The sequence below is a fragment of the Hemiscyllium ocellatum genome, chromosome 45, assembly GCF_020745735.1.
Source record: "Hemiscyllium ocellatum isolate sHemOce1 chromosome 45, sHemOce1.pat.X.cur, whole genome shotgun sequence".
NCBI lineage: Eukaryota > Metazoa > Chordata > Chondrichthyes > Orectolobiformes > Hemiscylliidae > Hemiscyllium > Hemiscyllium ocellatum.
In genome coordinates this window covers 11,396,084-11,420,206 of record NC_083445.1, presented here as the reverse complement: position 1 = coordinate 11,420,206, position 24,123 = coordinate 11,396,084, and the positions used below count along the sequence as shown (strand labels likewise).

General features: G+C 45.1%; 1 protein-coding gene across 1 annotated transcript in view; it reads left to right on the top strand.

Moving 5' to 3' along the window:
* prkcsh (protein kinase C substrate 80K-H) overlaps positions 1–24,123 on the top strand; it is a 75,760-nt gene that overhangs the window by 7,096 nt on the left and 44,541 nt on the right. The window contains exons 4-10 of the mRNA XM_060855003.1: positions 3,522–3,579; positions 6,312–6,429; positions 8,486–8,615; positions 16,048–16,132; positions 18,147–18,225; positions 19,618–19,704; positions 20,429–20,629. Of these exons, the coding sequence (XP_060710986.1) occupies positions 3,522–3,579; positions 6,312–6,429; positions 8,486–8,615; positions 16,048–16,132; positions 18,147–18,225; positions 19,618–19,704; positions 20,429–20,629 (758 nt within the window). The remainder of the gene's footprint in view (positions 1–3,521; positions 3,580–6,311; positions 6,430–8,485; positions 8,616–16,047; positions 16,133–18,146; positions 18,226–19,617; positions 19,705–20,428; positions 20,630–24,123) is intronic.

Here is a 24,123-nt window from a genome sequence, read left to right as displayed (position 1 = left end):
TCTGCCTTGAAGACATTTAGCGTCCCGGCCTCCACTGCACTCTGCGGCAATGAATTCCACAGGCCCACCACTCTCTGGCTGAAGAAATGTCTCCGCATTTCTGTTCTGAATTGACCCCCTCTAATTTTAAGGCTGTGTCCACGGATCCTAGTCTCCTCGCCTAACGGAAAAAATTTCCTAGCGTCGACCCTTTCCAAGCCATGTATATCTTGTACGTCTCTATTAAGTCTCCCCTTAATCTTCTAAACTCCAATGAATACAATCCCAGGATCCTCAGCTGTTCGTCGTATGTTAGACCAACCATTCCAGGGATCATCCGTGTGAATTTCCGCTGGACACGTTCCAGTGCCTGTTTGTCCTTCCTGAGGTGTGGGGATCAAAACTGGACACAGTACTCCAAATGGGGCCTAACTAGAGCTTTATGAAGTCTCAGTAGCACAACGGTGCTTTTATATTCCAACCCTCTTGAGATAAATGACAACATTGCATTCACTTTCTTAATCACGGACTCAAACCTGCATGTTTACCTTTAGAGAATCCTCGACTAGCACTCCCAGATCCCTTTGTACTTTGGCTTTATGAATTTTCTCACCGTTTAGAAAGTAGTCCATGCTTTTATTCTTTTTTCCAAAGTGCAAGACCTCGCATTTGCTCATGTTGAATTCCATCAGCCATTTCCTGGACCACTCTCCCAAACTGTCTAGATCCTTCTGCAGCCTCCCCACTTCCTCAGTACTACCTGCCTGTCCACCTAACTTCGTATCATCGGCAAACTTCGCTAGAATGTCCCCAGTCCCTTCATCCAGATCATTAATATATAATGTGATCTGGTTCACTAATGTCCTTTAGGCATGGAGATCCACCATCCTGACCTGGCCTTGCCTACCCGTGACTCCAGTCATGCAGCAATGTGGTTGACCCTTAAATGCCCTCTCAAATGGAGAGGCAACCCACTCCATTGAGGACCTGTTATGTGCTGCCTTGCCAGTGATAACCACATCCCATCAAAGAATGAAAGGGAGGAAAATACGTGCCCCACTGGGGTTAAGCTCTCTCTCTCTCTTCTCATTGTCAATTCTGTAGCACTTGGCCCAACTACTGGGGCTGTTTGCCTTGTTCCAGAAAGTGATTCTGATCTGGGAAGATTGCGGTCACATCTAGGCTCTGGCAAAAATCAAAAGTTTGCGAATTTAGCTTCATCTTTTAGGCGCCATCAACAAAATGGTAGTCCTCTGTAAAGGCAAGAAGCCCTCATACATTTTGACATGAGGGTTTCTCGGCTTTATTGGACTTTAATCCTTTGAAATAAAAGGAAAATATCACGGATGCTGGAAATCTGAAATAGAGACAGAAAATGCGAGAGAAACTCAGCAAGTCTGGCAGCATCTTTGGGCTGGGGCTGTTTTCCCTGGAGCGTCAGAGGCTGAGGGGTGACTATATAGACGTTTGCAAAATCATGAGGGGCATGGATAGGGTGAACAGACAAGGTCTTTTATCCCAGGGTATTGGAGTCCAGAACTGGAGGGTGTTGGTATAAGGTGATAGGGGAAAGATTTAAGGGGCAACTTTTCAAGCAGAGGGTGGTGCGTGTATGGAATTAGCTGCCAGGGGAAGTGGTGGAGGCTGGTACAATTGCAGCATTTAAAAGGCATCTGGATGGGTATATGAATAGGAAGGGTTTAGAGGGATATAGGCCAAGTGCTGGCAAATGGGGCTAGATTAATTTAGGATGTCTGATTAGCATGGATGAGTCGTACTGAAGAGTCTGTTTCGGTGCTGGACATCTCTATGATTCTAAGTCCAATTAATTTTGTTCACAAGTTCTCAATGTGAGTCATTGGACTTGAAACGTTAACCCTTCTTCTCGCTCCACAGGTGCTGCCATACTTGCTGAGTTTCTGCAGCATTCTGTGTTGATTCTTGATGCAAACATACCCCGCAACAAAGTATTTAATAATGCGTAATCATTGTTCAGTAAAGATCCCTGCACTTTTGGTTTTTTTTTTAATACAGTTGTTCAAGTCAGGTAACCTCTAATTCCTCTGGCCTCTAGTGGGGTGATATCCGAGCCGGTGTAGTGCTGAGCAACGCAGACAAGTAGACCTTGGGTTTTGTTAGCTGCACAGAGCAGAGTTAGCCCATCTCTGTTGAGCCAGATGTTGGGGTGAAGTATGTCTCCCCGAAATGGAAAGCAGACCTACTCCCAATGGCTGTTCAGTGCTGCCACCTGAGTAATCCTTCATCTATCCAACTCAAATGATTTTTTTTTAAAAGGAAGGAGGGTGTGCAGAATGTGAATTTCCCACCCTGTGTGGAAGATATCAATTTGCAGCTCCGAATTTTAACCATAAAGATGGCCTACTGTGCTGTGCAGTGGCGATTGTACTGGTTAGTTGCTGCAACGAGTAAGTTGATGGTTCGCATTTTGCACCACGTGAGGGGGATCTGTCGACCTGTGAATCGTTCTGATGAAGTGCATGTGGTACGAAACGGAGCTTTCAGCTGACTACAGGCCATTGGTGAAGCTGAGTGGAGCAGCAGGGCACCTGTTATTGGATCGGGGGAGCCGAATGCTGCAACAGCACGGCTGGACTGTAACACAGCCTGCTTGTAATGTTGTATTGGCTTCTCCTTGTTCAGATCAGACTTGCACCAAGTGGGCGGCACGGTGGCACAGCGATTAGCACTGCTGCCTCACAGCGCCTGAGACCCGGGTTCAATTCCCGACTCAGGCGACTGACTGTGTGGAGTTTGCACGTTCTCCCCGTGTCTGCGTGGGTTTCCTCCGGGTGCTCCGGTTTCCTCCCACAGTCCAAAGATGTGCGGGTCAGGTGAATTGGCCATGTTGAATTGCCCGTAGTGTTAGGTAAGGGGTAAATGTAGGGGTATGGGTGGGTTTCGCTTCGGCGGGTCGGTGTGGACTTGTTGGGCCGAAGGGCCTGTTTCCACACTGTAAGTCTAATCTAAGTCTAATATGCCAAATCAGGTTGCAGTCACACTCGTAGATTTATGACTCCTTCCCTTTTAAAAACCATTGTTTGCCAGTGTTCTCTGGTAATATCCTCTCAGTGCTGCCTCCTCATCCCCATTACAGGAGGTAATATCTATCTCTGTTTGGGCTGTAAGCAATGATGGAATGCTACCATCAAGGGAGAGTTTTAACCCTGCCCATGTTTGTATTTTTTCCCCTGATGGTGGTCTGTGAAGTTCAGTTGTAGCTAGTTGGGAGCTGACCCCCCCCCCCAAAACACAGACAGTCGCACGCATCACATTCACACACGCGCGTGCGCGTGCACACACACACCTTTTAGATTATCCTTAACCTGACTGTATGGAAGGTCCTTGTCACAATTAGAACTTTAGCTGCTTCAAAAAGTTCACCCTGTCTGCACCTTTGCCAGTAAAGTTGGCAGACTTGGTTTAAATACCCAAGGTTGTTGAGCTGTCCTGATCATTGCCTTGCTTAGAGCATTTCACTCATTGTATAAGTACATCATTTCTTCATTGTCACCTTTTTGTAGATTGCTGTGATACAACCGATGAATACAACAGTGGTGCTTCATGTGAAAATACCTGCAAGTGAGTATAACCCGTGTTCATCTGCTGTTGCTGTCAAACGCGGAAGAGAGAATTTCAGATGTTGCACGAATGCAACATTTACTTGAACAAAGGGCTCAATTTTAGGCACTGGGTTGGATATATAACCCCTCTCTGCTGTTGGGCTATAACAGCCAATATATATTTTCAAATCAATGACCTGTACCAATTGGATCCTTGTCAAGATGGGGCTCCTTGCTAATTATTCAGATTCATACCTCTATAAATTACTGACTGATTCTTATTCCTCTCCCAAACTGCCAATGTCCTTCCTATCAACTGCACCATTCTTGCCGTTGCTGTGTATGTTCTCACAAGGATATCATTTGCAACTCTTCCAAATTCTGTGCAAATGATTCCTCGGAGAATTGTAACGGCACAGAAGGAGGCCATTCAGCCCATTGTGTAAGCCCCAGCTCTCTGAATGAGCATCACCACTCTGACCTTCTTCCCCAATCCTGCCCATTGTTTCTGTTCAGATGATGCCCTCTTGAATGCCCTGATATGCCACAGATGAAAATGTTTTGTTCTTTAAACTTGGGGATCATTTTGTCAGGTGCTGTAGAGTTCACCCTGCAACCTTTGTTTACATGTTGTTTGTTTCAGTCAAGATGAATGTGTCATTAAAGGAGCTAGAAGCTTTAACAAATCCATCCGCGTTGGGACTATTGCGTCCAGTTGGAGACGGTGCAGAGAAAGTTTACCAGGGTGTTACCTGGTCTGGAGGGTTTTAGTTATGAGGAGTGGCTGAATAAACTGGGGTTGTTTGCACAGGAAACATGGATGCTGAGAGACGACCTGATAGCGGTTTACAGTTATGAGAGGTATAGATATGGATTGTCAGAGGCCTTTTTCCCAAGGGTAGAAAGGTCAACTACAAGAGGGCACAGGTTCCAAGGTAAGAGGGGGAAAGTTGAAGGGAGAAGTGTGGGAAATGTTTTCACCCAGAGGTTGGTGGGTGCCTGGAGTGCACTGTCAGTGGAGGTGGTGGAAGCAGGCAAGTTAGCAAAGTTTAAAGAGTATCTTGATAGACACGTGAACAGGAGGTGAATAGAGGGATAGAAACCGCTTATAAGCGACACGTAACAGGTCCAAAAAAGGATTTGAATCACCGCAGACCTGTTCCTGTGCTAAACTGAACGAGGGGGAGAGAGAAGGGACTTTTCTAAAACAGCAAAGGAGCTCTACCTCTGTGTGTGTCTGTCTCTCTCTCTCTGTCTCTCTCTCTCTGTCTCTCTCTCTCTGTCTCTCTCTCTGTCTCTCTCTCTGTCTCTCTCTCTGTCTCTCTCTCTGTCTCTCTCTCTGTCTCTCTCTCTGTCTCTCTCTCTGTCTCTCTCTCTGTCTCTCTCTCTGTCTCTCTCTCTGTCTCTCTCTCTGTCTCTCTCTCTGTCTCTCTCTCTCTCTCTCTCTCTCTCGTTGTGAAAGTCTGAGTTCAAACTGGCGGTTCACCCCCCCTAGCGTTGTGACGAAGTGAGTCTCCCTGGATGTCCAAAAGTTAGATTTTTATAAGCAAAGTCAAATAAAGTTCACTGATGTATAGGATGGTTTATCTCCAGCAGCACTCTTCTTGTTTATGTTCTCCTCCTGTGGCCCTTCCTTTTGTCAGCTAGTTTTCCAAAGTCTCCATCATTTCTGTAACATCTGACTAAGGTTATTCATGTAGATGCTTTCTGCAGAAGGTCAGTACCCTGAATGGGAAGTCCTCACCTGTTCACATGTTTGTTACCTGGCTTTTGATGCGTTTCGGTCAGCTTCCCAATGGCTATATATTAAGGCTGTGTCCAGTTCTGCCCTGTGTTAAGGACAGACTGAAAAGAAACCTGGCTGGTTAGTTTCTTCCCTCCATCCTTGCTGACTGACATGACAGTTAATTATAACATCACTTCCATTCTGTTGGTCGCAATGAGCAAACTCTGTGCTGGGGTGCATTGGGGTTGGTTTTAAGGGCAGCTCTCATCTGAATAGCTGAGTAACCAAATTACCGAATGTGTGGAGCTGTTAGGGGCACTGGCAGAAACCGGAAGTTGATGTGTTGCATTGAGTACATTAACATTAATTGTCAAGCCACTGAGCCACTAAGATAGAGGCCAGTTCGATAATTAGAGAGATGAATTGTGACAGTTTGTGAATGGAATTTGGTTAATTTAAATAAATCCAAGAAGACACTCCCTTCTCATGAGCCAACAAAATAAAAGATTGAGTATAAGTAGTGGTGGCCATAAAACTATTGGCTTGTTTTTTAAAAAAAAAAAGACCTTGCCGGATTCACCAATGACCTCCCAGGAAAGGGACATGCCGTCTTTACCAGGTCTGTAAATGAAACTAGACCCACAGCAAAATGGTTGGTTCTGAACCCCCCTCTGGAATGGCCCAGCAAACCGCAACAGCAGTTCGTCATCACGTTTTATAGATATTGGGGATGGAGTAGTCAACGATGGTCTCCCTGGTGAAGGCTGTGTCCCATGAAGGACTGATTTAATTTTTTTAAAGAAAATAAATTGTAGGACCTGATAGAAACTCTGTTCAAACCTTTACAGAAGTGGGCAGTGTTCCGCTTCTGATAATGGCAAGTTGGTGACCGCTGCCTTTCACAGCCGAGAGCTTACCTGTGGTCTCCTTCTGTCTCTGAGAACTATAATCAGTGCAGTCAAACTGTTGTCCTTCACGTCCCATGAGCTGAAGAAATCTCTGTGCGTTCTTTCCTAATCAAACAGGGAACAAGGCCGCAAAGAGAAGGAAACTTTGCAGAGAATGGCTGAAGTGGCCAGGGAAGGATTCCGACTGAAGCAGCAGCTCATTGAAGAAGCAAAGAGAAATCGGGAAGAGAAGCAGGTTTGTCCCTTACTCTGCAATGGTGCTCTTTATAAATGATCTCTTAAGACCTAGATGTTTCAGTGCTATTTGAAGAGTGGTGTTCCAGGTTAAACAACCTGCCAAGAGCACAGTATATGTGTCCAGTTTCAGACAATTTGGTTATTTTTTAAAAAAACTAGCCCCTGTGCTTGCCCAGTCTCTTTGTATATTTGAGTTATTGTTGATCACAAGCACTTGTGTTTTAATTCACTGGAAGCAGGTATGATCTGTTACAAGTCTTGAGACGTGTGGCTTTATTCGTCCTCACCCTCACCCTCACCTTACCTTCCATTGTGGCTCAGTGGTTAGCATTGCTGCGTCACAGCGCTAATGACCCAGGTTTGATTCCACCCTTAGGTGACAGTCTGTGTGGAGTGCACGTTCTCCCTGTGTCAGGGTGAGTTTCCTCCAGGTGCTCCAGCTCCCAGCCTCATTCCTGATGAAGGGTTCCTACCCTAAACGTCGATTTTCCTGCTCCTCGAATGCTGCCTGACCTGTGTTTTTCCAGCACCACTCTAATCTTGGCTCCGGTTTCTTCCCACAGTCTAAAGGTGTGCAGATGACTTGGCCATGTTAAGTTGTCCATAGTGTCCAGGGATGTGCAGATTAGGTGGATTAGCCATGGGAATTGCAGGGATAGGATACCAGGTAGTTCTGGGTTGGATGCCCTTCATAGGTTGGTGTGGACTTGATGGGCCAAATGGTTTGCCTCCACACTGAAGGGATTCTAAGAATGATCACTCTTGAGATACCTTTTTTTCCAGCTTTGGAAGTGACTAATTTAATTACATTAAGATGAAAACAAAAGGAAAGTAATGGCTTAATGCTAATATTGCTGAGCTCGTGATCCAGACGTCCAGACTAAGTGAAAGGGTTTCAATCGTGGAATTTAAACTTTATTAACAACTCAGAATATGGAATATAAAGTTACTCTCTAATGGTGACTGTGAAACTATCATCGCTTGTTGTTAAAAAACCTATCTGGTTCAAGCAATCTGCCATCCTTACCCAGTCTGGTCTCTGTGTGGACCTTGACCCACAGCAGTTAATTCTCTGAAATGACCCTTGTGACCGAGCTACTCAGTTCAAGGGCAGTTGGGGTTGGGAAGCGAATGCTGGTCTCATCAACGTAGTCCACATCCCATGATTTAAAAGAAGTTAGAATAATTATTGATTTTTATTCATAAAGCTTAAGCTTTTGTGGGCCAAATGACGTTTTCTTGACCACTGCTCCTCTTCAACTGCCGCAGTTAGGTCTCAATAGTGAACTTCAGGCTGTGTGGTATATGAGATAAGTGTTGGGGGATTTGTGGAAACAAGGGAGAGCTCCAAGATCCTGATTTGACGTAGCACTTCTTTAAAAAAAAACTTGCATTGCTTTACGTGTTTGACAGTTTTTGGATATCCCAAGTTCCCCATGTTTCCCTAAAACCTCCTTTTTGAAGAAAGTTTGCAGAGGTCCCTACGTCTCTTCGCACAGTGATGTGGGAACAGGTTTGCTTTTTTCCTTTAGGCTTGTCATGAAATGTGTAAGGGACGTTTTTTTTTTAAACAAAGAGCAGAAAATCAAAGGAGCATTTAGTTGGCGTAGTGGTACTGTCACTGGACTAGTGATACAGAGTCACAAGCTAATATTCTGATGACAAAGGTTCAAGTCCCAACATGGCAGATGGTTGCATTGGAATTCAGTGATTAAAAGAACAAAGTTTGGCTAAAAAGTAATAGTCTCATGTATCTACTATTGGCTACTGTTAAAAACCCATCTAGCTTAATTGCCTGAAATCTGTCTTCCTTACTTGGTATAGCCTACTCCAGACTCAGAGCAACGTGTGACTGTCTCTTAATTGCCCTCTAGTCAATAAATGCTGCCCCAGCCAGTGACGGTCTCATCTTGTGTACAAACTAAAAGAAAAAGCCTGTATCCAGCTGAAGCTGCCGAAAGTGCGTAACTGTTCCGCTGGTGAACAGTGGCAGCTCTTCAACTTGAGTGAAATAAAAAAAACATGCTTTATCGCCTGTGTTTTTTGTTTGACAGCAAATGCTGGCTGAGCTGCAGAAGAAGAAGGGAACCTGGGAAGTGCAGGTTGAATCACTGAAGGCAATAAAGGAAGCAGCAGAGAAACCTGAGCAGGAGGCCAAAGAAGTTCATAAGAAAGCATGGGAAGGTAATTTCATCCTGTTCTTATTTAGTTTCTCTTGTCTTTCTCTCACAAATGCAATGAAGAAAACTTTCTAAGTGGTAGATTAAATGCCTAAAACAAGGGGGTGTGCATTTAAGGTGAGAGGGCGAAAGTTCAAAGGAGGTGTAAGGGGCACATTTTTTTTTAATGAATTGGTAGGACTTTGGAATGCTTTGCCGGGGTGGTGGTGTGGACAGATAGATAGGAGTGTTTGAGAGACTCTTAGATAAGCACATGAGTAAGTAAGGAGTGGAGGGATATGGGCCAAGTGTAGGCAGAAGGGATTAGTTTAATTTGGCATCATGTTTGGCACAACATGGTGGGCCCAAGGGCCCATTCCTGTGCTGTACTGTTCTATAGTAGTCAGTGATTTTTGGATTATATGTTGGGGTGCATCACTTAGAACTGGAAAGTGTGATTGATCAAAGATATATTCCCTTCTTTGCTTCCCAATTTTGTTTCCTCCCTTTGTGAGGTATGACTCCACAGTCTTATGTGCACACATCAAAAACTCGATTAATTGCCTCTGCTGTCAGTGGAATGAGATAATATTTTCAACAGTTTTTTCATCTGTTTGACTGTAAACAGAGCGTTCTTAACAGCTAACTGACAAGTCTCAACCAAACCCGCTGTACAACTAAGGTGCGGGCAGTTTGGGTGAAGGTGCAGATCTGGAACTTGTAATTTTTTTAAGGGATGTGTTAAACGTGGGAGATAAGCTCAATTTTACTTTTTTTTTCCCCTTCAAATTCTCTGGAGTGTATCAGCTGCTGTGGTGGAATTTGTTGTAGCTTTCAAAATGAGAGCAGATTTTTCTGAGCAGGCTGTTGGATGTGGATTGGCCTGAAGCTTCCTCAGTGAGGTGGGAAGCTCTTGGTAAAAAGATATAATTGTTCGGCTTGTGATCACACAGATCAACCAGGCAAGGAGCGCTTTGAACAGACCCAGGGAATTGTAATCACATTGAGTATTGCAGAGAGATGTGCTCCACTGAGCGCACTCTCTTTTGCTTGTCGCGTGCATCTATCTTCCAATCTCTGCATTCTTTTGGAAGCATAACTTTGGGAGGTACTGCTGCTATTTTTGAGAACAGTGCACACTTTCTAAACCAGCACTTCTGGTAGCTATTAACTTTCTGTTCCATGTCACTTGTAATCATCACAAGGTTTATTATAATTGTACCCAAGAATAATTTGATCCAATCAAGTTTCTTTCACTTCTCCGTGATTTGCTCATTCTTCCATATAAGCCTCCGGGATTGAATTTCCTCTGTGCCCCCTTGTCCAGGAAAATGCTGATCCTCAAATCTCTCACCTTACCTTTGTACAAATCTCAATAATTAAAGGCAGTGTGATAATACTGTGGCTTTACAAGGTTATTTTGTCCTGTTTATTATTTTTTTATATACGAGAGATTTTGAGACAGAGGTACTGAGCAGTCTACTGGAACCACTCTAGTAAAGAGTGAGAGAGAGGCCTTGGGTTTTTTAATAAAAAAGGAAGGTTGGAACAGTAGAAGCAGCCTGAGTTGGTGGGGTTGAATTCTTACAGGACTAGGACTTTCAGATTTTTCAGCAGCAGTTGTTGCTGGGGTCTCAGCAGGAATGAAAGGCAGTGAATCTCTCCTGGCTGCTACACTCGGAGAGTCTTCTCTGGATGTTTTCCCTCCTGGGCTACTGGAGTTGCATGTGAGACGGTTCTGTTTTGTGAATTTGTCCTTTGCCAAGGGAATGTTTATGGGATGTTATTATATTGGTACAGTTGCTGTTAAGTAGTAAAACTATTATACTGTTAAGTTTTCCAACAGAGTTAAGTTATTCCGAGCTCCTCTCTCGTTATATTTCAACGTTAGTGTTTGAATAAATTGTGTTTTGCCTAACATTGGGTAGTTTGACCAATCGAATTGCATCTGGAACACAGCACTTCACATTTACCTTTAAAATAAGAAAGAGTTAGGGGTAGAGTGTAGGTTACCAATTCAATATATTTTCTGGTCTGGCTTATAACATCGTTAAAGGATGCAGCCGAGATGTTTTCACGTGATTGAATTTGTACAAGTGAGGAGGCACAGTAGGCCATTCTGTCCTTCAAGCCTCCCCCGCTGTTCAGTATGATCGTGGCTGATTCTCTATTTCAAAATCAAATTCCTGTTTTCTCTCTCACCCTTTTTGATGTCTTGTAAACCTTAAAAACTTCTCGATGTCCTTCTTGAGTACTTTCAGTGACCTGGCCTCCCCGGCCTCCCCAGCCTCCGGTAGTAGAGAATTCCAGCCAACTGAGTGAAGACATGTTTCCTCATCTCGGAATATAAAGTTTAAGTCGTGCGTAAAATTTTATGCGATTTATTTTGCGCTCGTATTCGTTCTTGGGTGGATATTTTTATTTGTTCACGGCCGCGGATGTTGCCAGCTAGTCCAGCATCCCTGACTGGGTTGACTGTGATGGTGAGCTGTTGCCTTGAGACGCTGCAGTAGTATCGAATCACCCATAATGCTGTTTGATAGGTACTTCCAGGATTTTGACTTTGTAGCAATGCACGGTAAAACCCGAACGAACTGCAGATGCTGGAAGTCGGAAGCAAAAACAATTTATTGGATAAACTCAGCAGGTCTGTGGAGAGAAATCAAAGTTAACGTCGCTGGTCAAGTGACCCTTCCTCAGAACAATATATGGGTGTGGGCCTTTATGTTGAACCTGCAGGAGGTGGTGTTCCCATGTATCTGCTACCCTTGGCTGTCTAGATTGTACTGTTTATGGGTTTTGGGAGGTGCTGTTGACAGAACAGTGCTCTTGTTGATGGTACACACTGCTGCCCCTGTCAGTGGTGAAGGATGTACAGTAAATAGTGATTGAGGTGTCAACCAAACAGGATGCTTTGCCCTCAAAGGTATTGAGCTTGTTGAGAGTTGTTGGAGGTGCACCCATCCAGGAATGGGGCGTATTCTATTACATGTCTTACAGGTTTTACGATGTCAGGGTGGCCATCGTGACCTGCAACAGCATTTCTATGGTCGGTGCAAGTCAGTTTCTGCTCAATGGAAACGTCAGGGTATTGCAATTCAGCTAGGTCATTCAACGTCAAATGTCAAGATGGTTTGATCTCCTGACGCTGGAGAAGAGTATTGCAAATCAATTGAATGATCTGACTTTTAATTGCCAATTGTCAGCCCAGGCCCAAATCTTTCTGGCTTTGTCATTGATTTGCGCAAAAATGTCTGCTCACGTTGTTGCCTTGACTCTGAGATTCATCATGAAATGTTTGCAAGATCCTTCCCTTCTATAGTTCAGCAGCATCTGTTTTGAGTAAACATCGGGCATGTGGTGGAGTGCACGAGATGTCAGACTTTATTGATGTCCTGCATGTTTGCATATTTAGCTTTCACTTTTGGCTCAATGTTTTGAGCTCTCTGTTGCAAACTCTGCTCCTTTCTGCAGTGTATCTTTGCCTACATTAAAGGTGCACATTACAGATAAGACCTTATGATTTATCTATTCCTGATGCTATGAAAACAATTTGTCTGTGTAAATAGTTGTAGTTGTTAGCTTGGAGAGATTATGCCTCCTGATTAGTGTTCTTGAATCCCTTGAAGTGTTGGGTTTGTTAACTGTTACCTTTCTACACTCTGGCTAATAATTCCCTCTGCTGAAGTTTCTTGCCGGTCATTAAGACCACGTCTCCGTGGCCAATGGTCTATATCTTTCCTGTCACTTGTTTCTTTGCACAAGGGTTTACAAAGTGTTGCCAAGTGTTTACAACACAGAAACGGGTCATTCTGGTCAGCAGTTCCACCAGCCTCCTTTGTTGCTTCATCTCCCACCACCCCTCCTAATCGTGCCGCCCCTAATGTTAGTGGGCGGCACGGTGGCACAGTGGTTAGCACTGCTGCCTCACAGCGCCTGTAGACCCCGGGTTCAATTCCCGACTCAGGCGACTGACTGTGTGGAGTTTGCACGTTCTCCCCGTGTCTGCGTGGGTTTCCTCCGGGTGCTCCGGTTTCTTCCCACAGTCACAAAGATGTGCGGGTCAGGTGAATTGGCCATGCTAAATTGCCCATAGTGTTAGGTAAAGGGGTAAATGTAGGGGTATGGGTGGGTTGCGCTTCGGCGGGTCGATGTGGACTTGTTGGGCCGAAGGGCCTGTTTCCACACTGTAAGTCTAATCTAATCTAATCTAATCAAGATCGCGCCCTGTACGTTCCTCCTCTACTCATGGATAACCTGGAGTCATTAGAACTAAAAGTCAAGATTTGCTTCTGTATTGTGTCAAAGCTATTTTGTTTATGCAAGGAAGCCTTTTATTCCAGAGTGCAAGTACTGGAGGAGTACTTGCATCCCCATCCACTGCTGGTTCTCATGAAGGGAAATTAGAGACGGCCCAGTCTAAACTCTGCAGAATGCCCAACATCAAGCTCTGTTTCCTTCTGCTAAAACGTTGAATGATTTCTGAGGTTGCATTGTCACCTTGGCCGAGTTATTGACGCCAGTTTCTTGGCAGCGTGTTCGGCAGTGGAAGGGGGTCAAGGCCCATCCCGATTCCACGATCCTCCATTTTCTCGGTCACTGTGGCTGTCAGGAGGGACCATTCCTGCCCGTGCTTAGTCATTACAACTCAACTGATGCTGTCCTGTGCAGTCATCCAATTCCGCCGAGACTAGGGATTGAACCTGTGACTTCTTAGGTTTTCACACCATTGTTATTCCTTGGAAATGTTCACCGAGTAACTGCAGAAGCTGTCAGCTGAGTTTCCCCTGCAGGTACAGTAAGTCTCATGGCTAGCCACATGGTGGTGCTAAGTCCCAGTGTTTGCTTCATGACCATGCATATTACCCATCAAATGTTATCTTCCCTTTTCATATCAGCGATTAGAAGTCAGTGAATTTGTGAACTTGGTTAGCAGATGATGCGTGTCTATCTTCAGAGGATACGTAGCAAATAAGTTAATTTCAGTTATATAAGCTTGTGACTGACTGCTTATCTTTTGAGCTGGTGTTCAGCTCTGTCCTGTTATCTATGTATACGCTAGGTGCAAATGCCTTCTGCAGTCTTATAGATAAAACCTGCTTTTGGACAATTTTCCAAAGCACATCAACAACCAAACGACAACAAAATAATCCCCCCCCCCAACCCAACTCCCCATTTCATTTAAAAAAGAATCACAACATAAAAACACTCATTAGCAAAGTGTCTTAGTTTGCTAGTAGGGGGTAATGGGTGGAGAGGTAGGATTCGTGTATTTGTCTTCTCTCTCATAACCTGGTGAGTCTGCAATCTTGAGCAAGTTAATTGAGTTGGGGGCGGGAGGAAGGTAGAACGTGCTCAATACGGTAAATTGTGGGTGGTTCGCTGCAACTCTTGAACGTGAAAGGGATATTAACAGAGTCCTGAGAGTGTGTTTTGTGCCCACCTGGGTGGGTGATGCTGAAAAGGCCAACTTAGTGCAAGTGGAAAAATTAGACTGAATTGCTCACCAGAGAGAAGGCAGAGACCTGATGGGCAGAATGGCCCGATTCTGCTGTTTCAATTCTTGACTGGTTCACAGAACAAAGGAGAATAAAAGGGAGTGTCATCGGAGAGCCTTAATGTCAGGCATACTGCCATTTCTATAGCCACAAATTAGATTAGATTACTTACAGTGTGGAAACAGGCCCTTCGGCCCAACAAGTCCACACCGACCCGCCAAGCGCAACCCACCCATTCCCCTACATGTACCCCTTGCCTAACACTACAGGCAATTTAGCATGGCCAATTCACCATTAGAAATTTCGCTCTCGTGAACCCTTTGATTTTGTACAATGTGAAAATGCCTTGGGAGGATTTGAAAAGAGACTGAGGCTTAAATGTGAATAAGTGAATCAATGTTTCTCTTGCCATATCTAGCTTTTTCTTCCCTTCCCTTTTTTCCTCCCTTCTTTTCCCCCTCCTGGGGGCAGCACGGTGGCTCAGTGGTTAGCACTGCTGCCTCACAGCACCAGGAACCCGGGTTCGATTCCAGCCTCGGGCAACTGCCTGTGTGGCGTTTGCACATTTCAAAGATGTGCAGGTTAGGGTGGATTGGCCATGCTGAATTGCCCATAGCATCCAGGGATGTGTAGGTTCGGTGCATTAGTGGGGAGTAAATGCAGAGTAATAGGGGAATGGGTCTGGGGTTGGAGGGTCAGTGTGGATTTGTTGGGATAAGTGGCCTGTTTCCACGCTGTAGGGATTCTGATTCTCTCCAGTATAGCAGACTCTTCCTTTGCTCTCCACTGTCACTGACCTCACCCCCACCCCCACCCCCAACCTGCCAAAGATTGGTCTATATTTGCTGTTTCTCAGGACATTGTATCTCAGCCATGTACCTAGCTTGCAAACAGCTAACCATTTCTTGCTGTAAGAGCAGCACTGATAATCTTGTCACCACGACTGAGAAGGGATATCGCTTGATTGGTAAAGTGCACTCTACAGCTTCGCAGTGACAAGTTACTGCTGTTTAGTCTTTGTTATGAAAGACCTTTACAAAACTGAGCAACTGATTTCCATTTGCATTAGTGCGAGAACGTCTGGAAATCACTGTCACCGGTGAGAGGTTCTTTTTTTTTTCTTCTTTTGCTCATCAAATATAAAACAAATCTCCGATCCTCGTGTGCCTCTAGTGCTCTGGAAAATGAAGAGGAGCTTGCCAGCTGATAAATAATTCATGTGAGCAAATTATTTTTAAAGTTGTGTGAACCGTCACTCCAGCATGCAGGGGAGAATAGAATTCAGCATACCGTGTTACAGCTGGTTTCTGCAGAGCCCATCAATAAATACCATTGCAATTGAGTGAGGTGGGGTGTTTTAACAACAACTTAAAAGCGTATTTACGTAGCGGCTTTAGTACGATGAAACGTCCCCAAGGCGCTTCACAGGAACGTTGCGAAAGAAAATGTGGCATGCTCACATTTTCAGCTGGCATCCTCAGCATTGGAAACACTGCTTTAAAGTCAGCCGCTAAAATGCAAGATTTCTAATATGGCCTTGAACCCCTCTAGCCCCCAAAATCTGTGTGATCCTTTGTAGCGTTTTCCAATTTAATGTTGTCGCCTTTTTTTTGTATTAACCGCAGCTGATGCTGTACTGCGTGTCCTTGATGTGGGAGTGTATGGTACAGAGTATCAATACCTCCTGATGTCAACAAAAGACTCTTAGTTAGGATTATTCTATGATGGCATGAGACTTATTGTGTTCCATATTGTGACACAATATTTTGACCTTCCTCGCAAGAAACGATTAAGAAAGCATCGCAGAAAACAAAAGGCAGCTTCTCTTTCAGAAAATATATCAATAGGATAGCAATGATCTTGGTTTGTATACAGTAGCTTGCTTTCATTTTGTGAGAGGTTTGACCACAATACACGTTTGCACAAGGTGGTTCTCAATATTCCTTTTCTCTTTGGTAGAGGTCCAGGCCGCACGTAAAGCAGAGAGGGAGAAGGCTAAGGCTGCTGAAACATTCAGGGAGCTGGATGACAACGAGGATGGCTTGTAAGTGTGTCAGCTTTGTGTTCTGACTGACATTTCTTTCCTTCCCCCCGCCATGTGAAAGTACATTAGTACTGATCTGCTTCCTTGCTTTCCCAAGATTTGGATGCGTTGCTTCATGTAGCAGCGTTGTGTATTCCTGCTTAGTAATCGCAAAACCCCCTGCATAATCTGTTCCAGTATGCTCGCCAATCAAAACTATCTGGGACTATGCCAGTCTTGCTTCAGCTCTTTTTGAATTGCTCAGCTATGTAAGCATGGTTTTAAAATATGGCCTATTGGTAATACCGTTTTTGTTTTCTCTCCCCACTTATTTTTGTATAAATTACAAATGATCCGACTTGCTCGTGTTGATAGAATTCCTATGGTGTGGAAGCAGGCCATTCGGCCCTCACACCCACCTCTCCCAGTAGCATCCCATCCAGACCCACCCTCTCCCTGTAACCCTGCATTTCCCACGGCTAATCCGCCTAATCAAAAAAAAAACAAAGCACAAAGAAAATTTACAGCCCAGGAAGAGGCCCTTCGACCCTCCAAGCCTGAGCAGACGTTTTCATCAACGCACCTAGATGCTATGGGGTAAGTTAGAATGCCTAACCCACGCATCCTTGGAATGCGGGAGGAAACCGGAGCACTCTGGCAAAACCCACAGACACACTGGGAGAATACAGTCACCCGAGGGTGGAATTGAACCCTGGTCCCTGGTGCTGTGAGGCAACAGTGCTAACCACTGAGCCACCCTGCCGCCCCTACTGTTGCATTGCTGTATCTGTGGTGTTTTCTTTTGGTTATTTGTTCATGGCATGTGGGTATTGCTACCATGGCTAGCATTTATTTGCCTTTGTGTGCCACCACCTTGAGCCTGGGTGGCAAAGGTGCTTCCGCCTTGATGTGGGGGAGTTCTGGAAATTTGACCCAGGTCCAGAGGTGGAACAGCAACAATTTCTTTCAAGTTAGAACAGTGTGAGGGGAATTCACAGATGGTGGTGTTCCAATGGGTTTGCAGTCTTTGTCCGCTAAGGTAGGAGAGGTTGTGGATTTGGGAGCTGGTGTTCCTGATGTGAAATATTCCAAAGCTAAAAAGCCCAATAGTGTATTTCAGCAAACCATTAGTACATAGAGTCATAGAGGTGTACAGCATGGAAATGGACTTTTTGGTTCAACTCATCCATACCGTCCTGATTATCCTAAACTGCTCTAGTTCCATTTGCCAGCATTTGTTCCATATCCTCCTGAACCCTTCCTGTTCATATACCCATTAGATGCCTTTTAAATGCTGTAATTGTACCTGCCTCCACCACTTCCTCTGGCAGCTCATTCCATTCCTGCACCATCCTCTGCATGGAAAAAGTTGCACCCTGGGTCCCTTTTAAATCTTTCCCCTCTCACCTTAAACCTATGCCCTCTCGTTGTGGACATCCCTAGCCCGGGGAAAAGACATTGAATGTTGACCCTATCCATGCCCCTCATTATTTTGTAAACCTTTATAAGGTCACTTCTCAGGCTCCAACCCTCCAGGGAAAGTAGCTCCTGCCTTTCAGCCGCTCCCTATCGCTCACACCCTCCAACCCCGACAACATCCTTATACATTTTTTTTTAGAACCCTTTCAAGTTTCAGAGGATGCTTTCTCCTGTGATGAGCAAGTTAAATTGAGTATGCAATGGAGGAAATGTCCCCTATTAAAGTGATTACCTCTGGATAAAGAAATTAGAATAACATTGATGAAATACCAGAAGAAAAATACATGACGTTTTATTTCTCGCTATTGGGAGTATTGTTCCTTTTTAGATAGTTAAATTACTTACCAAGGTTAAAGACCATCTCCTGATTAGACCAAATTAATTTTGGAGTGCAATTTTTCATTCCTTTTGCCTCTGTTTCAACTGAACTCCTGTCAGGTTCAGGAGTTACGTGCTGTGGTCTTTGAATAAAACACACCAATGGAATCTTTGAACGCTGATTTCCTTTCATAGAGAAAAAGAGTAAGTTAATGGAATTTCTCTCTTCCCGTTTCAGCGTTTCAGTAAATGAAATTCAGACTCATGCAGAGTTGGACAGCGATGGAGATGGTGTGGTGTCTGAGCCCGAAGCTGAGGTACAGCAGAAATTGTGTTTTGTGAGGTTACTATAGCTTAAAGCTCTGTGTCATGCTAATGCTTGTTGTTCCTTGGTTAGGGTCGAGAGAGAGATTGAAGAGGATGGGTCTGGAGCACATTAGAAGTCCGTTATAATGCAGATGTTGGGGTCCAAACAGTGAAGCTGTGTTATTGCTGGAGGTCATTGATGTGAAAGATCTCACTTTTAATGAGACTCTCTGCACCATAAGTATATTTGTGGTGCAGTACATCTTGGTTATAACAGACTTCCCTGTGTACGTCTTCTTGAGTGCTCCTGTTAGTGGTATCCACTGTTTCAGAATATCCCTTCCATTTGGGGATTTTTAAAAAAATTCATTTGTGGGAACTTGAGTGTCACTGGCTGGCCAACGTTAATAGCCCATCCCTAATTGCTGTTGAGAAGGTGGTGGTGAGCTGCCTTCTGGAATCGCTGCACTCCACTTGCTGTGCATTGACCAACAATGCCGTTAGGGAGGGAATTCCAGGATTTTGACCCAAAGACTGTGAAGGAACAGCAGTGAGTGGCTTGGAGGGGAGTGACGTTCTCAAGTACCTGCTGCCTTTGTCCTTCTGGATGGAAGTGGTGGGTTTGGAAGGTGCTGTCTCAGGATCATTTTATTCCTCTTTTCCTCACTACTGGCACAGGAAGTGTTAACCAGCATTGGAAGATTGGCAAAAGTAACAATTCAGTAAGGAAAATAAGTCTTACTTTTGTTTGAGGAAATTGATGGTTCCAAGTGCCTCCTGACACTAGAATTGCTGGGATGTTTTGGATGGCATTTGTTTTATTTTTTGACCCCCGCCCCCACCACCGCGTTACCCCTACATTCTTCCAAACCTGCCTTTTTATTTTTCCACGACTTCCCGTTCTGCTTTACGTTCTTCCTCGTGTTATGCACTCGTTTGTTGCCTTCCAGCTTCCCCCTGCTGGCGCACTGTGTCAGCTGATGTCGGCTCCCTGCCCAGGCTGGTCTCCAGCAGCCTAACGAGAGTGAGACCTGCCGCAGGACTGGCTGGTAGCGAGTGGCTTCCTGGAGTTTGGCAGATGGATTGGTCTGCGAACTGAATTTCATTTCTTTCTGCATCTCGAGCCATGTCTGTTGGAGTGACTGTATACACTTTTAATGCCGTACATTGAAACCGAAAGTGGAGAAATGTGGCAGACTGTGGGGGGGGAGGTGGCTTTCACTCTCACTGATGTCTCTGGAGAATGGGAGGGATCCGAGAGAATTAAATCGCACCCATAATGTGGCCAGGCTTCGTTCCGGGAAAAATTAAACAATTAAAGAAGCTGTTGACAGAGATGAAATGTTCAATATCTTGCTTACCTATTGGCTTAAAAAAAACAATGCATCTTTTCTCTCTTCCAGACTTTGCTGGGAGGCCTCAATCAAGTTGATCTTAGTGGTTTCCAGGAGTCAATCTGGGCAGGTATTCGAGACAAGTACAAGTCTGAGGTTGGTATAATTCGTGCTCCACTTAGACCTATCTAGTGTGCAGAATTAGCTGAGCATGTGTTAAGCTTTCTTGTTTGGATTTGGCTCCTTGGAAGTTGCTTGGCCTGCTGAGCTACTCTGCCAGCCCGCTGGTCATGACTAATCAGTCCGCTTTGGACCCATACCCTTTGATCCCTGTAGCCCTAAGAACTGTGTAGAGATGTACAGCACGGAAACAGACTCTTTGGTCCAACTCATCCGTGCCAACCACTTATCATCAATTAATTGAGTTCCATTTGCCAGCATTTGGCCGGTATCCCTTCCTATCCACATATCAGTCTCCTTTCCTGGGCTCTTACTTGACGGGCTGACTACTAGGAATCGAGCTGGTCAGAGTTGGGAAGCAGTTTGGATGTGCAGTGGTTTGCAGCCAAGCCAAATTTTGTTCCCTTTTGGATCTAAGGCACGCTGGAGTTACTGGGAGTACCAATTTTCATTTTCCTTGTAAAGGTACTGAGACCAGTCACGCTGCTGAGGCTGAGATCAGCAAACCCAGAGTGTTGATTTCAGCATGTCCTGACTCATGCGGCTTTAGCCCAGACTAGCAGGTGTCCTTGCCTGCTGTGCTATCAGAGGAATTGATGCTCAAGCTATGAACGCCACGTCTGTTTTAAACGTTTCGTCAAGATTGTGCTGAATCCCGAGCCCTGTTCGTTCAGACTGTCTCCTCCCTTTTTGCTGTCAGGCGATAATTGAGAGCCCACCACCCGCGGAGGTTCCTGTGGAGGAGGGGGCGGAAAGCCACCCGAAATCTTCACAGGAAGAATGGAGGAAGGATGACCACGAGGAGGACGAGGATGGTGGCGGCGGTGAGGACCGAGATGATGACGATGATGACGAGGGCGATGACGAGGAAGATGATGATGGAGGCGAAGAAGATTACAAGGTAATGAAAGAAAAGTGAGGTGGTTGGGTTGCACAGCGGGATTTAAACGCATTCGACGTGTCGAATGCATCCCACAGTATGCAAGGCCAGAAACAGTGGAGGATAGCTGTTCTTTGTGTGAGATAATAGTCCAGCTACAGCTAGTTTGCCACACATGACCAGCGTTTAAGGGCTGCACACTCACTCCTTCAATCAGCAAGCACTGACTGTAACCATGGCAGCTGCCTTGAAGCATTCTGACTTCTCGACAGTGGGAAATGAAACACCTCTTTGGCACCACACAGCAGACCCAGGAAAAGCAAATTGTATTTTCTCCCTCAGTCCTGTCAGCTAAATGGCAGCCCCTACAAACACAGAGTGATTCAGCACAGGAAGGAGGTTACACCGCCTATCATGCTTGTACAAGATCTTTGAAAGAGACATCTCACCACTTCTGCCTGTCCATTCCCCCCCCCCCCGCCCCCCCAATAATCTGAAAATTACCTTCCTTTCAAGTGTTAAAACAATTTCCTTTTGCAAGTTGCTGCTGAATTAGCTTCTTGTCAGGCAGAGCATTCAGACATGCTGCTGTATACAAAAACAAGCCATCGTGTCTCTAGTTCTTTGACTAGGCACCTTAACTGTATTCTCTGATCACTAATGCTTCCACCACACCAGATTTACGAGTTCACAACTGTTCACGATTTTGAGCTCCTCTACTAAGTATCTTCACTATCCTCTCCACTGCAAGGTGGCTACTCCCACTTTCTTTGTCCCTCTTTCAGGTAAAATTAAAGGCAACAAGGTACCATGTAAAGCAGTGTTAGGTCAGCTGTACACAGTTAAAGGGGTATATTTCAGGGCCACTGGCCGCCAATGGTGGAGTGGTTAAATCTGGGAATGCTCAGGGTTCCAGAATCGGATAGTTTGATTAGATTAGATTACTTACAGTGTGGAAACAGGCCCTTCGGCCCAACAAGTCCACACTGACCCGCCAAAGCGCAACCCACCCATACCCCGACATTTACCCCTTTACCTAACACCACAGACAATTTAGCATGGTCAATTCCTACCACATCTTTGGACTGTGGTAGGAAACCGGAGCACCCGGAGGAAACCCACACAGACACGGGGAGAATGTGCAAACTCCACACAGTCAGTCGCCAAAGTCGGGAATTGAACCCGGGTCTCAGGCGCTGTGAGGCAGCAGTGCTAACCACTGTGCCACCATGCCGCCCGCACGGACCGTGGGGCCAAATTGCAGGGATTGGGAGGCGACATACATCCTTCGTGCACCTGGGAAGCGAGCAAGTTTAATATTAGACAGGAGACTTTCAAAAGTCCATATAGAAACATAGAAAATAGGAGCAGGATTAGGCCACTCGGCCTGTTGAGCTGCTCTGCTGTACAGAATGGTCAGCGAATCAGTCCCCTGTACCCACTTTTGCTCCATACCCTTTGATCCTTTAGCCTTAAGAACTATATCGCTGGTCGTACACATGTACACCACGGAAACAGACTCATCAATCCAACTTGTCCATGCCGACCAGATGGTCTAAATTCATGTAGTCCTACTTGCCAGCACCTGGCCCATATCCCTCAACCTTTTCAATTCATGTATCAATCTCCTTCTTGAAAATACTCACTGTTCTGTCCTCACCCACTTCAAGGCAGAGAATTCAACATGCTCACCGCTCTCTGGGTAAAGAAATTTCCCCTCATCTCAGTCCGGAATGTGCAATCCCTATATATTCATAGAGTATGCCCCCTGGTTCTGGACTCCCCTGTCATTGGGAACACCCTTCCTGCATTTATCCTGTCTAATCCTGTTAGAATTTTCTAGATTTCTGTGCGATCCCTCCTCTTTCTTCTTAACTCCAGTGAGTGTAGTCCCAACTAATCTGGTCTCTCCTCCTACTTCATATGTGGACTGCAATGCCTTCATTAACGCTCTCTGTTAATTAATCAACGGATTAAATTAAATAGTTGAACGTGACTTGTATTCAATAAATCAGTGCTAGCTTTCAATTCCTGGTCTGTGACTTTTAATATTACGATTTGGGTCCTCCTGTGAAGTGGTAGTGACCCAACCTCTGAATTAGGGGCCCGGGTTCACATCCTAACTCCTTCCAGAGGTGTGTCATAACGTTTCTGAATCGGTTGGTTAAAAATAAGTTCAAATTCTGGGGCATTTTGTCCCATACCATTGTCTGTGCACATCCCCTTCCACTGACATTGGGCTGATTGAACAGGAGAGAATACACGCTCAATTATTGAATAAACAGCGCTGTAACAATTGCATTCCTCGGGCAATCTGGTGTTGCTCGGAGATCTACTTGGGCTGGCCATTATGGCCAATATAATGTAGCCAGAGCCTCTGCAGTTTCTGTTTCATTCATTCACAGAGAGTGCTGCACATGCCTAATTGAACTTGAGAAGTTGGTGAGCTGTCATGTGAAACCATTCCCGTCCATCTTAGTGCTGGTAGGGAAGACGTTCCAGTGCCTTTAGCATGGTATGTGATTGAGAGGGGAACGTTTAGGTGGTGATGATTCCATGTAACAGTTACCCTTGTCCTTCCTGGTGCGAGGTTGCATGTTTGGAAGCTACTGTTGAAGGAGCCTTGGTGAGTTACTGCTGTGGGACTGCAGAGGAAACATACTATTGCCAATGTGTGTCAGTGCTGAGGGGTGTTAGCGTTGAAGGTGATGGATGTGTTGTCAACTAAACGGGTTGCTTTGTCTTGGATGTTGTTGAGCTTGGTAAGTGTTCCATCACACTCCTTTATGGTGACAGGAGGGGAGTTATTGTCACAGTAGTCTCTGCCTTTGACCTCCTCTTGTAGCCAGAGAAATTGATTGATTGATTGGCTGGCTTAGTTCAGTCTCTGATCAATGGTAAACCCGCCCAGGATGTTGTTAGTGGGGGATTCAGTGACGATTATGTCATGACTGTCAAGGGGATGTGGTGAGATTCAGTCTTGTTGGAGATAGCCATTGCTTGGCACTTGCTGCAAATATAACTCGCTATTTCTGAGCTCATACCTAGATGTTATCCAGCTCTTGTTCTGTATAGATGTGAATTGCTTCAATATCTCCGAGCTTGTGAGTAGTGCTGCACATTGTGCAGTGATCAGCAAGTATCCCCAGTTCTGATCTTCTATTGGAGGGTTGGAATATAAAAGCAGAGATGTGCTACTGAGACTTTATAAAGCTCTGGTTAGGCCCCATTTGGAGTACTGTGTCCAGTTTTGGTCCCCACACCTCAGGAAGGACATACTGGCACTGGAACGTGTCCAACAGAGATTCTCACGTATGATCCCTGGAATGGTAGATCTAACATATGAGGAACGGCTGAGGATCCTGGGATTGTATTCATTGGAGTTTAGAAGATTAAGGGGAGACTTAATAGAGACGTACAAGATAATACATGGCTTGGAAAGGGTGGACGCTAGGAAATTGTTTCTGTTAGGCGAGGAGACTAGGACCCGTGGACACAGCCTTAGAATTAGAGGG